The sequence below is a fragment of the Sporisorium graminicola genome, chromosome SGRAM_12 (genome assembly GCF_005498985.1).
Source record: "Sporisorium graminicola strain CBS 10092 chromosome SGRAM_12, whole genome shotgun sequence".
In the NCBI taxonomy this organism is placed as follows: Eukaryota; Fungi; Basidiomycota; class Ustilaginomycetes; order Ustilaginales; family Ustilaginaceae; genus Sporisorium; species Sporisorium graminicola.
In genome coordinates, this window is record NC_043722.1 from 87,905 (window position 1) to 104,363 (window position 16,459).

At 58.6% G+C, this 16,459-nt stretch overlaps 6 protein-coding genes across 6 annotated transcripts; 3 read left to right on the plus strand and 3 right to left on the minus strand.

Annotated features, from left to right (window-relative positions):
• Positions 1–80: 80 nt before the first annotated feature.
• EX895_001581 (uncharacterized protein) lies at positions 81–1,844 on the plus strand (the record flags this gene model as incomplete). The annotated part of the gene is made up of 1 exon (XM_029882180.1): positions 81–1,844. The coding sequence occupies one exon, from the start codon at positions 81–83 to the stop codon at positions 1,842–1,844; it is 1,764 nt and encodes a 587-aa protein (XP_029741035.1).
• A 254-nt stretch (positions 1,845–2,098) lies between these two features.
• On the minus strand, positions 2,099–5,533 carry EX895_001582 (uncharacterized protein; the record flags this gene model as incomplete). The annotated part of the gene is made up of 1 exon (XM_029882181.1): positions 2,099–5,533. The coding sequence occupies one exon, from the start codon at positions 5,531–5,533 to the stop codon at positions 2,099–2,101; it is 3,435 nt and encodes a 1,144-aa protein (XP_029741036.1).
• Positions 5,534–6,595: 1,062 nt separating this feature from the next.
• Positions 6,596–8,875, plus strand: EX895_001583 (uncharacterized protein; the record flags this gene model as incomplete). Its single annotated transcript, XM_029882182.1, has 1 exon — positions 6,596–8,875. One exon carries the CDS (start codon positions 6,596–6,598, stop codon positions 8,873–8,875), a length of 2,280 nt encoding a protein of 759 aa, XP_029741037.1.
• A 317-nt stretch (positions 8,876–9,192) lies between these two features.
• On the minus strand, positions 9,193–10,202 carry EX895_001584 (uncharacterized protein; the record flags this gene model as incomplete). Its single annotated transcript, XM_029882183.1, has 2 exons — positions 9,193–9,868; positions 9,994–10,202. The coding sequence occupies 2 exons, from the start codon at positions 10,200–10,202 to the stop codon at positions 9,193–9,195; spliced, it is 885 nt and encodes a 294-aa protein (XP_029741038.1).
• A 1,022-nt stretch (positions 10,203–11,224) lies between these two features.
• EX895_001585 (uncharacterized protein) lies at positions 11,225–12,394 on the plus strand (the record flags this gene model as incomplete). Its single annotated transcript, XM_029882184.1, has 1 exon — positions 11,225–12,394. The coding sequence occupies one exon, from the start codon at positions 11,225–11,227 to the stop codon at positions 12,392–12,394; it is 1,170 nt and encodes a 389-aa protein (XP_029741039.1).
• Positions 12,395–12,768: 374 nt separating this feature from the next.
• EX895_001586 (uncharacterized protein) lies at positions 12,769–15,132 on the minus strand (the record flags this gene model as incomplete). Its single annotated transcript, XM_029882185.1, has 1 exon — positions 12,769–15,132. The coding sequence occupies one exon, from the start codon at positions 15,130–15,132 to the stop codon at positions 12,769–12,771; it is 2,364 nt and encodes a 787-aa protein (XP_029741040.1).
• Positions 15,133–16,459: the final 1,327 nt, after the last annotated feature.

Here is a 16,459-nt window from a genome sequence, read left to right on the forward strand (position 1 = left end):
CACCTCGTAGAATGATAGGTCGTGGCCGTACCCTCATCAACATCATCACCATCACACCCAATAAAACAGCCATTGCCAGCATGCCGCCACAAGGACCGACGACCGCCGTCACTCGCGAGCCCCACGGCAGCAACGGCGGCGTTGGGCACAGCGATGACGATGCGGACCCAGAACGCTCACCCCTCCTCACCTTACCACGCAAAGAAACCCCACTTCCTATCCGCTCGATCACCATCCTCATGCTGCTCCGCTTCGCCGAGCCCATCAACTTCACCATCATCTTCCCATTCGTCAACGACATGGTGTACCGCCTCGGCGCCACACACGACAAAGCCCACGTCGGCTTCTACGCAGGTATCATCGAATCGCTCTTCTCCGTCTCGCAGACCTGCACCATCCTGTTCTGGGGCAGCCTGTCGGACCGCATTGGGCGCAAACCGGTGCTGCTGACAGGATTGGCAGGTGTAGCTTGCTCGGCGGTGCTGTTTGGGCTGAGCCGTTCGTTCACGTGGGCGGTGTTGGCGCGGTCGATGGCGGGGGCGACCAACGGAAATGTTGCAATTGTCAAGAGTGTGATGGGCGAGTTGACGGACAGCACGAACCAGGCGAAAGCTTTTAGTCTGCTGCCGTTGACCTGGACGATTGGGTGTCTGATCGGACCGCTGCTCGGAGGGTATTTGAGTAGACCGGCAGAACAGTATCCGAACGTGTTTGGGGCGGACAAGTGGGCCGGACTGGGTGGACTCTGGGTCGAGTTCCCGTACCTGCTGCCGTGTGCGCTGTCGGCCTGCATTACGATGTGTAGCATCACACTGGGGTTTTTCTTCCTGGAGGAGACGCTGCCGGAGATTGTGGAGCGCAAGAGTTTGCAGAAGCTGCAACTGGAAGGCCGGGCCAACGGTGGCGCTGGCGCAACGGGACAAGGTTACGGATCTACGGAAAACCGTACCGCTCTAACGGCTGCAATCGTCCCGAACGGTGAGTCTACAGCAAATCGCACCGAACCGTCGCGGCGACGCCAATCGCACGCAAGACGGGCCTCGTCCTCTTCGATCCGTGTACAAAGCTGGCACTCTGGCTACACTCCGACGGACACCCCGCACCGCACCCCGTCTCCTCCGGCTTCCCCCACCCAACCAGCAACCTCACCCGAACCGCATGCCACCACGTCCGTCCTGGACCTGCTTTCGATCAAACAGATCCAAAAAGTCATGATCTCGTACGCCTTTCTCGCGCTCATCGCCATCGCGCTCGACTCTGTCTTCGTACTGTACCTGTACGAACCCGTTTCACTCGGCGGAGTCGGCTTCACCTCGAACTCGACGGGGATTCTGCTCAGCATCAACGGGCTTGGAGGCGCGCTGGTGCAGCTGTTCCTCTATCCACCTCTTCAGAAGCGGCTGGGGACGCTGCGGCTGTATCGGCTGTCGTTTATGGCCTTTCCGTTGTCGGTGGTCCTGATGCCTTTGGCGAATGTTGTTGCGCGCGCGGGGGAGGGCGCTACGGGCAGCGATGCAGATTGGTACACGTACGTGGTGTGGGGCTGCCTGGTTGTCAGCACGGCGGTGCGCGTCGTGGGCGGGCTGGCGTTCGTTGCCAACATGATCCTCGTCAACCAGTGCTCGGCGCTCACGAGAGCGACGGCGTTGGGCAAGCTCAACAGTTTAGCTCAGATGAGCAGCAGCTGCACTAGAGCCGTGGGGCCCTACTTCGCGAATATACTCTTTGCGTTCAGCGTCACGCGCAACTTGCTCGGTGGACAGTTGGTTTGGTTGATCTTGGGCGTTGTCGGCATGATTGGTCCCCTCGTTTGCATGCTCATCGAAGATCTGGAGGAGCAGTAAGGGGGTGCGAGAGGTACGTAGGCTAGCAATGGTGATGATACGTAACGGTGGATGAAACAGCAATGATAAATCGCAAACATGCTTTGATCCGTACAAAGATCGTTCGCTTCTCGTTGCTCATGATGGCGCCGTATGCCGTCGCCACGACCACGTCCGTGCAAAAGTAGCCAAGGTATATGAATTCAGTTTGTTTACAAGTACACGGAATCGTCTTGACCGATCTCTGCTCGATGGTCAAATCGAGTTCCTGAAGGCTAGATCATCTGCCGAAGCGAGCTAGCCAAATCTTTGATGAGCTGACCCGCTTCAGCAGCGACCGAGGTCGGATTGCTATCGCCTTGCCCGTCCACAGGTTCCAAAACTGCCTCTGCCCCAGCTATCTGCTTCGTGGCGATATCCATACCTGCGTCGATGGAGTGCGCTGCACGCGCCCTCTCGGCATGCAAAGCGGCCTCATGCACCACTGCAAATTCTTCCACCGCATCCAGCAGCGTCGTGAATCCATCTTCCTTGATGACAGCGAGAACACCAGCCTTGCTTTTCGAGGAAGGCAGTTCTGCATCGAGAGCAGCTCGACACGTGTCGAGGCGAGCAGAGCCACCCATCGCGAATTGGGCGATGGCAGTGGCGATCGAATTGGAAAGATAGGCTGCGTGGCTATCGTCGTGGCTCGCTGCAGCGATGCGAGTCTCGAAAAAGACGCGGGCAAGCAGCTGGAGTGCGGGCAGGCTAGTGTCGCAGGTACAGCTGGTAGTGCAAGCTCGTCGACGCCAGCAGGTCGGATCCAGGCGGAGCTGTTGCAGGGTATCACGCGCTTTGTCGAGCTGCTTAATGAGCAAGTTGGTAAGCAGTGCAAGAGAGAGATGCACGACGTCGTCGAATAGCGCTGCATCCAGCTTTCGAGTTTCGTCACTCACGGCGTTGCCGTTCTTTCGCCTGAACCCGTCGGATTGCGAGGTCGCCTGCCGGACTGACGACGCACTGCGATAGCTGAGGGAGAATGCTCGCATAACGGACAATTGAAGAGACTGCGACGATGCTAGGGACTCGCTCCAGTTTGCATCGACCTGACTCAGGTCCAACAGTGTCTTGAAAATGCCGTGCAAGACTTGCAGAGCGCGGCGTCCCGTGCGACGGTCGCGCACAGCACGAGAATCTTCTGTCCCAAGACCCAGAGGAGCGGCTTGAATAGCAAAGCTGGCAAGATGCTGCAACGCATCCAGAATTTCATTGGATGCAGGGACAGCTTGGTCTAGCTCGAGGTAGAGAATGTCCATGCCTCTGTCCAGGAAGCGGATGCACAGATCGACCGTATCCAGATCGGGGATGATCTCGACAGCAGCAGGTGCTAGGAGCTCAAGACCTTTGGCGAAGTCGACCAGGCGTTGTGAGGCCTTGACGCCGTCCGAGACCAACACGCTGAGCACCGTTTGAAAGAGCGGAGAAGCTTGCGAGCGGTCTTCCGGGCTCCTCGCATCGACCAGCAAATCACGGATAGCAGCCTCGGTTAACAGACGACGAGGCAGATCGACGAGTGAGCAACAAGCTGCGAGCACCAGATTGCGCAACGTCCAGCTCTTGGAACCAGCAAGAAAGAGCTTGGAGATGCGCGCAACGTCTCGAAGCTCGGCGAGGTTTCTGCGTTCGGACTTGGACGCAATCTTGAGCACCTTAAGGTTGTGCAGGCGCAGTAGAGCGAAGCCGTCCTTGCGGTCGTGGCGATTGACTCGGTCTGATCGCATCAGCAGGTCGCGGAGAGTGGTGTAGAGCTGAAGCCAGCGTTCACGGGCGAGGGGCTCCGCTGACGATGCCGAGCGCAGCAGCTTGGCAAGGTAGATGGTGAAGGCAGCATCCAAAATACTGTCGACACCCTCGCCAGCTTGTGCGCCTGTGAACAGGTCGAAGAGCCGTGCAATGAGATCGGAAGCCTTGAGCTTGCGCAGGAAATCGGCAGACTGAGCAGAGGCGAGCGGATCTTCGACGTCGTCGTTATCCTCGTCCGCCTCGCTGGTGGCATCATCGTCACCGAGGCCGCCGGTATCGGGCTTGCCGCAGAGAGCGTTGACAAGCTCGACGGCGGAACTTTGGCGGATGGACAGAGCTTGAGAGGCATCGAGACCGGAGAAGAGGTATTCGAGGTCGTCGTTGAAGCGTCGAAGCTCGCCCTGAGATCGGAGTGAGGTAATGGACTTGAGATTGAGCGAAGGATCCTGCGACTCGTCCCATTCGATGTCATCCGCACCCTCGCCCCACTTTCTGAGAAGTTCGGCATAGCTTTCGCGCGGTGCTGTACTTGCAGGATCCGGCACCAAATTTCCAGCAGGCGTTTTCAGTTCGGATGGCTTGTTCAACGTGGTGCCGTTGCCCTTGAGCTCTGCTTCGATCTCGTCTTCGATGTTGCTGGGCTTGACGTTGGGGCCCGCCGATGCGGAAAGGAGATGGTCATCCACCTGATCTGCCAGGAAGCTGCGCTGCAGGCCATAAGTGCGTTTGGCGTTGCCCGCTGACGATTGCTTCATGCCAGCCAGCCTACGAGCGCCAGAGGACGAGTTGGCGCCTTCCTGAGATTGACTATCGGTTTGCGAGGCGACATCGAGGAGAACGGAGTCCGCCTCGGACTGACGAGCGCTCCTGGACTCGTCCTCTTTGGCCCTGAGTGAAGCTGGACGAACTGGGTCCGAGGGGAAAGGTGCAACAGGACTCGTATCCGAAATGAGCGACGGCGCGGTCTCGATCCTGCGGAGGGATCCACGCCTGGAATGAGTGAGGACATCTGTGATTTCATCTACTTTGGATTTGGTAGGGCGTATGGATCTAGGTGCCATCCGATCCGCCATTCTGGGCCGCTTTGAGGGGCTCGTGGATGCGTCAGGTGACGGCAGTTCGCCAATGTCATCGAAGCCAATCGTTGGCAGAGTAGGCGATTGAAGAGGACTCGGGGCGAACACAGGGGCGGTGGTAAGCGAAACTTCGTCGTTGTCACGTTGCTGGTGGAGTTGGACGGTGGGCGAGCTCTCGCTGCGAGCGAAAGGAGAGCGGGGCTGAGGCAAGGTCGGCTCGATGGCGTCAAAGAGGCTGGCAAGATCTTGTGGTGGACGCGACGGCGTGCGTGCGAAGGCGAGCCGTTTGTTTGGAGGGATGGAGGATGTCAGCTTTCTTGGCGAGGTGCTGGCGCTTCTCTTAGTAGGTGAGCGGCTCGACTTGGATGGAGTGGGAGAAGCCGCTCTTGGTGGACGATGCGGAAGTGATTTGGTGGAGTTGAGCTTCGATGACGATGACGAACAGCCGGGTTTAGGAAAGAGGCCTGGGGTGATGGATGAGGCGGACCTTGAGATCAATGCTGCTCGAGACGAGGATGGGGCCTGCGCAGTTGGACTTGTAGAAGCATGTTCGATGCGATTCTTGGGACTGACATTGCTCGGTCGGGGGGTCGGCGATGATGGCGCACGACTGGGGGAGGTAGCGGCGAACAAGGCATGCTTGCGTCCAGAAAGTACATCGGAAGGCCCAGCTTCGTCGCCGTAGGAAGCGCTCGAGGCAGAGGCGCTATTTGTAGCCGGAGCAGCAGCGGCAGCGAAGGAGGAACCAGCGGTCGCTGGTGACGACTGAGCGCTATTTGCTGGAGTTCGATCGCGCTTGGCGTATGTGACTGTGCCGGGCTTGCGCCGCGATGTGGACGGCAAGTCCATGGTCGCAAGGTTCCCGTCTATCGTCTGTGTGCGGAGCGTCTTTGTGCTGGCATCGAGAGGCTTGAGCGGAAGAGGCGAAGGATGGCCCGCTGCCGTTGTATCGGAAGCACCGAAGCTGGGAGCGACAACGCCGTGTCTCTCTGCTCTATCACACGGCACTTGCTCGCTCGTGTCGCTGAAAAGCTCGTCGCAGAGATGAAGCAAGCGAGCTTGCAAGGGCAGATGGGATGGATGACCAGCGGAACGCCTGAAGCCGGAACGACGAGTTCGGACGACTCTTGATCTGTGCTCATCCAAAGCTTTTTTCAGGGTCCAGACATTTGCTGCGCCTCCCTGCCCGCCTTCTGTTTTTTGATGCTCTTTCTTTTTTGTCAAACTCTTTTTCCCTCTGCCGCTGTGGAGCGACAAACCTGCTGCGATGCGCTGCGCTGGTTTTTCTCTCTGCCTTTCTATGTTTGTTCAGCCAAAGTGCATCACGTGCGTGCTGGACGCGCTTGGATGCCTGTTCTGTGATTTTAAACCAACACTTTTCCTGTCCCTCTCTTAGCCAGGCTAAAATTTGTGAATTTCGACCCAGCGGACCCTCTGTCGCATCTAGAGCATAAGGCTCACACAGCGAGAGAGTGTTGTTCTGCCTCCAAAATATCGCGACGCAGAGAGCCCTTCGCGACGCAGCAGCAGCCGCAAGCAAGCCAAAGTGTTACTTTTCGCCCTCTTGCCTCATGCACGGTGTCTGCGAGGTTTTGGTGTGTCGGGACGAAAGGCATGCTCACCCACTCCTTCACACATTCGCACTTCACAACTCGACTTTCAGCATCTTTCGGTTCTCAACACGACCTTTCTCATCAACCTTCACCTCTGTCGCCCTATCTGTTTCCAGCTTCGGTAGCTTCCCGACCGGGCACAATCCTTCATTGGCGGCGACAACGACAACAAAACAATCACATCAGCAGTGGCTATACTCGCTACGCTTTCAGGGCCACTCCGAAGACTCGATTCAGCTCGACCTTTGACTCAAACAAGTCTGCCAGTTTGAAAGTGACATTCACAGCCCCATCCACTATGTTCTCGGAAGAGGAGCGCTTGGCGACATTCGTCTCCTCGTCGGCGTCCACCTCGGCAGCGAAGAAGCGACAATCCACCAAATCGACTGCATCGTCGTCTTCGCTGCAGTGGCCACATCCCGTCACGGGCCGAAGTGCCAAGACCTCGGGCATTCCAACCCCAACCATTCTCGCCAAAAACGGCTTCTACCACGCCCCAACACAGCAAGCGCCCGATGCCGTATCGCATTTCCTCTATCCCGACCTTCACATTGACAAGTGGAAGCCAAGCGATGATCCGCTAGCACGCCTCGAACACGCGCTTCCAGGCAACGGCTGGTGTCGTATCTTTCGCAGTGCACAGACTGCCGTGCTCGACGATGCCACCGGCACGTGGACATGGCAAGAACCGGACCTGCTCCCTACGAGCAAGGAGATGCTTCAAGCTCGAAAGGAGACCTTTGCCTCACAATGGCCTTACGACGGCAGGAAGGGCTGGAAACCTACAAGCAAGAAGCTCGCCGAAGCTGGCTTTTACTTTACTCCCACGGACGAGGAACCAGACAATGCCAAGTGCATCTACTGCAGCAAATCCTTGGGTGGCTGGGAAAAGTCAGACGATCCCGTTCACGAGCATCAGCGACGCGTTCCCGATTGCGCCTTCTTCAATTGCCGACTTGACGACGCGTCCCCACAGCCAGCAACCGAAGAGCAAAGCAGCGTTGCTGCTGCCGACGAAGAGATCCAAGCGGTACCACCGACAAAGAAGGGCGGCAAGCGTGCCGTGTCTGCGGGCGCACGAAAGGCATCTATCAGCGTAACCAAGGGTAAAAAGTCTGCGGCCGCTGCCGCTGCACAGGAGAAAGAATCGGAAGAGGAGGACCAACTTGCAACCGACGGGCAGGATGGGGTTGCAGCTGCTGGTGCAGAAGAGGAGACATGCACTCAAGGTTCTGAGACGCAGGCACCAGCAAAGAAAGGCGGCCGCAAGACCCGCAGCGTCTCGACGAAAAAATTGGCGGCAAACCCACAGGTGGAAGACGAGCAGCCAGCAGAACGAGTTGTGAAGGGTACATCCTCACAAGCGGAGGACGACGAACCTGCGGTCGAGGAGCCGGTCAAGACTCTGAGCAAGAAGAAGAGCGCCACCGGTCTCGGCAACGGTATCGCCTCTCAGGCACCATCGGCACGTCCCACTCGAGCTGCAAGCCGAAGAGCCACCAAAGCCATCAATCTGCTCTCGGACGAGGGTCTCAACCGGAAGCTGAGGAGGCCTGACGAGGAAGATCTCGAAAGACGCGCAATGGCGCTTTCCGATCCCATTCCCTTCCCTAGTGCATTGAGCGAGGAGCAGCCCGAGCTGTCAACCGACCCTGCTCAGCCGGCGAAACCCAAGAAAAGTCGATCGAGGTCCAAAAAGCTCGATCAGGAGGCAACGACGGCGGCGACACTAGTGACTCCTGAACCACAAGGGGAGGACTCGATGGATGAGGATGAAGTGCGGTTGGCCCAGGACGCTACCATGATCGAACACGATGACGCTGAAGAAGATCAAGAAGGGGAGCCTGTGGAGGAGCCAAAACGCCGCGGTGGTCGTGGAGGCAAAGCCAGTGTGACAGTCGCCAAAACCTCTTCCTCCGGACCAAGGTCACGCAAGGCATCGGCAAAGCTTACGGCGGCGGGAGAAAGCACGGCAGCAACGGGAGAGGCGGAAGAGCAGGAGGAAGATGAAGTGGTCGCTGTGGGAGCCCCAGCAATGGCGTTCCCATCGATGAGCTCGGAAGCGGATGCCGAGCCCGCCACTGACCGCTCTTCGCGCTCTGTTTCGGATGCGGTGGCAGCGCTCTCGTCCAAGAGTGCAGGTGCAGGTGCAAGGGCAAAAGGCGCATCTGGCGCTGGCAGCCGAAAGGGCTCGGCCTCGTCCTCCTCGAAGCAGGGCTCCACCAAGCCTAGCTCGACCGCATTCACAGACGGCATCGACACCGATATCGACACGGACGCTGCTTCGCTACCCAACGCCGGATCACAAGCTACCATCCGGGGCGCACCTCGATCGTCCATCGCAGCCACCATGGCGTCCAGCACGGGCCGAACGCCGCTCTCGCATCTACCGCAGTTGACGAAATTGGAGCTGGACGACTCGCAGAAAGGCCTGACGCTGGGAGAGTGGATGCAGATGAAGGCAGATACAGCGGCGATCGAGATGCGGCTGGACGGCGAGGCGCAGTTAGCGGACTTGGAGAACCAGCTGAGGATCGGGAGAATGGCGATCGAGAGGCGGTTGCGTGGGCGGGCTTGACCGCAGGAGAGAATTGCTATTATGGTCATGCGGGCAATTGTACGAAATCTCACACCCTTCTTGCCGGTATGATGTGAGGCTGTGCTGGGCGGCGAGGAGCGCATCGAAAGAGGCGCCATTCCTGTAGTCAAGGCTATTGATAGAGACGCCTGTTGGGCACGATCACGCAGGTTGCATCAACTGGGCATTGAGTTGGTTCAGACGAAACGCTAGGTTCAGTGGATCAACGTTCTGATATTGCCATTTGTCGCATCCGGTATGGATGTCTGCACCTATACTGAACAGCCGTCGAACGCTCCTCCCTGCGCTGCGCTCCCTCAACGGTTGGCAGCAACAGCAGTCACAAACCCACCATCCACAGCGACAATCTGTCCCGTCATGAACCCATTGCCGGCGAGCAGCAGGACGAGCTGTGCATACTCGTCCTCACTGCCGACCCTGCCCGCGGGGTTCTCATGCCCCTTGACATCGTCACTGCTGGTTTTTCCCTTGTTGCTCTTCCCGCCGCTTGTCATCTCGCTGCTGAACAGGCCCGGGGCGATGGCGTTGACGCGGACGCCCAAATTGCTGCGGAACCTCAGCTCGTGCGACAGCATCTGCGTCAGGTGGTTGGCGGCAGCCTTGCTGGCGTTGTAGGCGTAGTGGAACTGGCTGAGCTTGACGATGCCCGAGATGCTCGTGATGTTGATGACGCTCGATGTCCAGGTGGAGGTGTGCGAGGCGTGCAGGAGCGGGAGGAAGGTCATGGTGGAGAAGAAGACCGAGGCCGTGTTGATGCGGAACAGGCGGTCCCAGTCTTCGAAGCTTTCCGAGGCGAGGTGCGCGGATGAGAGGTCCGCAGCCGACAGGGTGGAGAGCGAGTCGGCGGGGAACTTGGTCATAGGTCCTTCGACACCCGCATTGTTTACGAGGATGTGCAGGGCGGGCTGCGAGCTGGAGATCGTAGATGCGATCGACGCTAGGTCGCTCTTTGACGATACATCGCCTTGTACACTATATAGCCACAGAAGAGGGGACAGTACAGAGAAAGGTCGTCAGTAACATACTCCTTACCCCTGCGCCTTACCTCCTGGAAGGGGAAAGGCAACTGAACAAAGGTGTGAGGAACGGAAACTTACGCAATCAATTTACCACTCCCAACACTACCACTGTACTCCTTGACCGCTTCGTCGAGCTTCTCCTTGCGTCGACCGCTGATGTACACGGTCGCGCCGTTGGACGCGAGTGCCAGAGCGGCAGTGAGTCCCAGTCCGGTACCGCCTCCGGTGACGAGGGCGACTTTACCGGTCAGGTCAAACAGGGTGGATGCAGACAGCGACGACGACATTGTTGCTTTGCTGGAGAACAGATGTGAGATGAAAGGAAGAAGAAAGTGGAAGAGACAGAAGAAGCGGTCACTGGAAGTGAAGGAGATTTATGTACCGGCTGATGGAAGGAGAGAAGTCCAAGAAGAGGAAGAAGAGGCAGGAGATTCCCGAAGTGGTGTTGTTGGACTGTGCGCTGAGGTTTCTGGCATCTCTCGTCAGCATCGTCAACGTCGTCGTCGTTCTTCCCCTTTTTGCTTCCCCGCACACCACGCCGACATCGGCGAGGAATTTCACCGAAGCCAGCCACATCCTCGCCATCGCCTCATCGCATTTATTAATTCTCCAACGCAACGCTAGCCAATGCCCCACCTCCTCCTACTCGTTGCCGCTCATAGCATCCTTTCGACACTTTATGACGCGGAAGCACAAGGCTTTCGTTGACAGTTCGACGGCGTGGCAGTAGAAGCGCCGAGCTGAGGGTGAGATTGCCGGTCAAGGTTATGGCGACCTGCGCGGCTGCACAGTTGGAAGGCGGGTGGGAGGGGGTGGCTCGTTTCCGTCATTTTGTGAATTTGTTTTTGCTTTTCGGCAATCTATCCTTCCTCTTTTGCCCTGCGAGAAATCGAGATTGGATCTGGAAACAGATCGGGACGGTGTGGTTGAGTGTCGTGCGAATTACAGCCAAGCTTGCCGTCTGTTCCGGTTCAAGGAGAAAGTGGAGGAGGAAATGGCAGCGCACGTCGAACAGTGCCGCGTGCTCATTCACCGTTTTGCATGCAGGCAGCGGCAGGCAGCGGCGTGGGCGGTGAACGGTGGGTAGCCGAGTGTGGCTGTCGTGTGCCCAACGATGCTAGCTGCGAAGAGAAAGTTCCCCCGGTCCCGCCGTTCCCCCGCACGTTGTCACCGAGTCAGAAGAACAAGAAGAACTTCTTCCTGTTTCAACATCACCAAATCTCGTCGCTGCTTGTTGCCTCCGAACCACTCCCTTCTTGTTCTGTCGCTCTTTCTTTCAAATCAGAAAGAGATATAATTTGTAGCAATCATGTCCAACCTTCCCACCGGAACGCCACCGAGCTCGCTGTTCGTCAACCCTCCCTACCGCCATGCGCACGTAGGCTCCTTCCTGCGCCCTGCGAGCATCCACGCTGCGCGAGCCTCGTTCGCTTCGGGCGAAATCGACGCCTCGGCGCTCCGACAGATCGAAGACCGCGAGATCGCCACGCACGTCTCGTCGCTGCTCGAACACAACATCCAGGAGATCACGGATGGCGAGTTCCGACGCGAGTACTTCCACCTGGATTTCCTCAAGCACATCGAGGGGATCACCATCTCGAAAAACACGCTTGAGCAGAAGGAGGGTCGCGTGCCGCCCACGCTCAGCGTCACGGGTAAGCTGAAGCACACGCACAACATCGAGGTGGACAACTTCAAGTACCTCAAGTCGCTCGTGCCCGAGGATGCGGTGAAGCGCATCAAGATCACCATCCCTTCGCCCACCATGTGCCATTTCCGCGGTGGACGGGCGGCGATCTCGGAGGAAGCCTACGCGAACCTCGATGAGTTCTTCTCGGACCTTGCCCAGGTTTACCGCACCGAGATCGACGCGCTCTACGCCGCAGGATGCAGATACATCCAGCTCGACGACACGAACCTGGCCTACTTGACTGACCAGACCATGCGCTCGCAGGCACAGTCGCGCGGAGAAGACCTCGCCACTCTCCCGCACGACTACGCACGCCTGATCAACGCTTCGCTCGCCTCGAAACCCGCCGACATGGTCGCCGCCATCCACCTGTGCAAGGGCAACTTCCGCTCTCAATTCTTCGCCCAGGGCTCTGAGGAAGGCTACAACCCCATCGCCGAGGTGCTCTTCCAGAAGCTCAATGTCAACGCCTTCTTCCTCGAGTGGGAGGACGAACGCTCGGGCAAGGACTTCTCGGCGCTCGCGCATCTGCCCCCCAACAAGGTCGTCGTCCTCGGTCTCGTCAGCTCCAAGTTCGCCACGCTCGAGGACAAGCAGGTGCTCATCAACAAGATCCACGATGCGGCCAAGCAGGTCAAGGGCGGCGCAGGCCTCCACCAGCTCGCCATCAGCCCGCAGTGCGGCTTCAGCTCCACCGTCCACGGAAACGAGATCACCCCCGAATCCCAGTTCGCCAAGCTCGGCCTGTGCAGAGACGTCGCCCTGCAGGTCTGGAACGACGCCGTCTAATGCCAGCCGACGCCCGACGCCCGACGCCCGCCGCCCCCAGCTGCCCAACCTCTCCCTCGTTGGCGCACGACACGCCCTCAACAGAACTGCACTCATTCCCATTCAGTACCAATCCATCTGTAGCACCCCGCACAACACACTCTCCCCTCCTCCCACGAGTTCAACCTCCTCCAAACAGTTCACACAGTCCACGCTTGAGCCAGACATTCATTCATTCACACTGTTTCAACCCATTTTGCAATGCAAAACAACCTCAAAACTGAACATTCAACACCATCCACAACAACAGAACTCCACCAGCCTGTGTCCTCGTGCACACCGAACGACAGCAAACGATAGAAAGAAAAAAGAAAACCCGGTCTTGAATAAACTCCTCACCCCTGACTAGCAGCGCTAGGAGCAGCCGAGTGGGTATGATCGTTCTGCTTGCCCTCCTCGCAAAGAGGCACCGACATCAACCACGGATCCTTCAACACCTCGTCCATCGTCCACCTGCCCTTGGGATCGGGACACAGCATCTTCTTGAGGAGCGGTCGGCACTCTCTCGGACTCAAGTTCGAGAGCGGCGACGGCGCTGGGCTGGTCGCGTACGATTGAACATACTCCTTGAACGTTGGGTCCGACATCTTGGCAACGCGCCAGGGCAGCTCCTGGAACTGCATGCAGTAAAACACGACGGCGGCGGCCCACACGTCGACGAGCCTGGCATCGTACTCCTTCTTCTCAAACTGTTCCGGCGCGATGTAAGGCTCGGATCCGCAGAGACCCTTCGAGTAGTGCGTCGACTTTTCCCAGCACATCCTGAACACGTCCGAGACACCAAAGTCCGTGATCTTGATGTGACCGTGTCCGTCCAGCAGCAAGTTCTCGGGCTTGATGTCGCGATGCGCTACACCCATCGAGTGCAGGTAGAAGATGCCGTTGAGGATCTGCTTGAACGAACACTCGACCTCGGCCTGCGACATGCCTCCGCGCTTGATGGCAGCGTACAGATCGCCACCAGGGCAGTACTCCATGACCTCGCACCAATGTCGGTTCTCGTCCTGCACCAGATCGACCGTTTCGACAATGTTGATGTGGTGCAGCGTCGACGAAATGCAAAATTCCGAGGTGAGCTTCTTGACGTACTCCTTCTCGGTCTCGTTCTTGCGACGCTTGCGGAACTCTTTGACGGCGTAAAGCTTTTCGGTGGATCGGTCCCACTTATGCGCCAGGCGCACCACCGCGGTGGCGCCCTTGCCGATGGCGGCCTTCTCGCATACACCGTACTTTTTGAGCAGACTGGCAGTCTCGCCTCCAGCGGCGCTGCCCTTGGCGCTGCCGCCCTTCTTGCTGCCTCCATCCGACTTGTTGCCGTGGCTGGCGCTGGAGCCTCGGCGCGAGAGCTTGGGCGCGCTGCCCATGATCATGTCGCGCAGCGTCGAGCTGGCAGTGGACTTGGCGTCGCCGTCCTTGCCGCGATCCGATTTCTTGCTGCTGCTCGACTTGTCGGGCTTGCCCTTGGCGTCCCAGTCGCGCAAGGCTGCCACCGTGAGTCGACTGCCTTCGTTGGCGCTGCCATCCTTGGAGCTGCCCTCGGGCTTGCCGTCCTTGCGCTTGATCGAGACGTTGCGGCTGGGCGGCTGGCTGGTGGGTGGGCTGGTGAGGTTCATGGCCTGGTACGAAGCAGCCAGACCGGGCTCGTCCATCTCATTGCGCGGGCTGGTGGGAGGCGTGGAGCCTCGGCTGAGCGAGGGGGAGCGCAAGGGCGAAATGTGACCGCTGCCCTGCTGGCTGGCAGCAGTGCGTGGCGATGGACGTTCGCGGCTAGGGCTGTTGGAGGCAGCAGCGTCGGCTTTGTCCTTGTCGGAAAACCCGCGACCGGCACCGGACAGCATGCGATGGAACATGCCCTTGGCCTCTTTCTCCTTCGGCTTGGCCTCGCCGGTGCTGGAGGGAACGCGTGTAGGCTCGGTAGGCGCCTGGGGCCGCGGCGTGGTGCTGCTGGCCGAAGAGAAGGTGGCACTCGTAGGTCCGGAGAGCGTGTTGTGGCTGAGCTTGGTGGAAGCGGGCGCTTTGCTGGGCGACATGGCGCGCGGTGGAGGCGATGAGGGGCGCGAAGCAGCTGCAGCGGCAGCGGCAGCAGCAGACGCCGCAGATGCAGCATTGGCCTGAGCTGGAGCGGCGCCGGCCGAGGGACGCCTGGAGGCAACGAGAGAGGGAAGACTGGTGCCGGGCGCGGCGAGCTGGGCACGGATGTCGTACGGGCTGTTCTCGCGCGTCAGTTCGAGACGAGCAGCGAGACCGTCCAGACCTTCCGCTTCGAGGCCATGCTTGACGATATTGTGATCTTTGCTCTGGAGGCCGCTAAGACGGTGCTTGGGAAAGCGATCGCGGTCCGGGGAGGGAGGACGCGAGAGGTTGGACTCGGTCTCGCTGTCGGAAAACACGATCAACTCGCGCGCCCGAATCTCTCGCTCCTCCGTGGGGATGCGAACGCTTCCTTCGCGCATGGCGGCCTGGATGCGATCCGAGTAAGGTGTGGCCATGAGAGGCTTGGGTTCGCAGTTGGCGAGGATAGCGGATGGTTTTGTTGTGGTGCCGTTGGGCTTGGACGCGGTCGGAGCGGCGGCGGTGGTGGCAGCGGCGGTAGCAGGGGCACTTGCACCGGGAGACGGGGTGCGTGTTTCGCCGGGTTCCTTGGGAGGGTTGCCGCCTTCTGATGTGGCGTCTTCAGTATGTGTGATGCTTTCAGCCATGGTTGCGACGTGAGTGTTTGGAGGCTGGACCGAAACGGATGTCGTGAGACTCGTGATCGAGGGTGAGGTGTATATGTGTGCCGAGAGTCGAGGCTGAGAGCGAGCGAGCGCAACGAGCAAGAGCTAATCCAAGGTCGGAATGAGGCTGAGCCTGATAGCTAAATCCGACGTTCGAACGGGTATAAGCGCGAGGAGAGATGGTAACAAAGACTTGTTGGGTTGCTTGGCAAAGCGAGAGCGAGGTGAGTGCGTGCGCCGAGTGGCAAGGCCGTGGCAGCCTTGTGAATTTCGAGACCGAAGTGCCGCTGGAGAGTGGATGCGATGATGGAAGCTGAAGCCGCCGCAGCAGCAATGTGTGGCAACAAGCTCAAGATGATGATGGGAGAAGGATAGCAAGGGAGAGCAAGCACTTGGAGCAGCGCCAAAGCTGGACGGAGAGGCCAGAGTCGAGCAGCGAGAGCGGGAGAGAGCACATCGGCCAACGAGCGCAACAGGAGCAAGCAGGCAGCAGACAGGCAGAACCCACTCGCGACCCACACGAGAGAGAGCAAGCAAAAAAAGGCGGGGGCAGCAGATGGCAGTCTCGCAAACAGAAACGACTCCATCTGTCAGCGCAATTTCGGAGTCGCCGTCAGTTGCAAGTCGGAGCGGTGGCAGTGGCAGCAGCCATCGCAGAAAAAAACCCGTTGAGCCAGACTGAGCCATTTGTGGTTGGTCCGATGAGCCTCGCCAAACGAGACGGCGACGCACAAGGGTCAAGGGTCGAGGGTTGTCCAATTTGCCTGAAAAGCAAAAAATTCAAAAATCACTCACTCATCGAGCAGCAAAACAAGTTTTCGCAACTGAAAACACACTGTCTGATCGCGAGCGAAACTGACGCAACCTCTTGTTAGTGTCTCTGAATCTGAGCCAAATTTGCAACCGGAGCGATTTCCGGAGCAGGAGACCGCGAACGGCGGCGTTCGTCAGTTGACCGCGGCCTAAAACACAGATCTCGACCCCTTGCCTATTTGCTCCTCGGTCGAATTCTTTGCTCACGATGCTGGCTCAGGCCCATCGTTGGCGGACATCGCTCCCTGAGTACTGTCTGTACCAGTTCCTTGTGTTTGCGCCCGCCTGCGACTGTGTGGGGTCGAACAGCTGTCGTAATGTTAGCGTTGCTGACACGCATTCTTCAAACGAAGCTAAGCATATAGGCGAGTCGAAGGCAGTCCTTGGCATACGTCGTTGTTCAAAGAGGCAGTGCAGAGACTAGCAGAGACTAGCAGAGACGCTGTCGAGAGAGCACTTCAGGGTCCAGAGCAAGAAAAGTCAAGATCGATCTGGA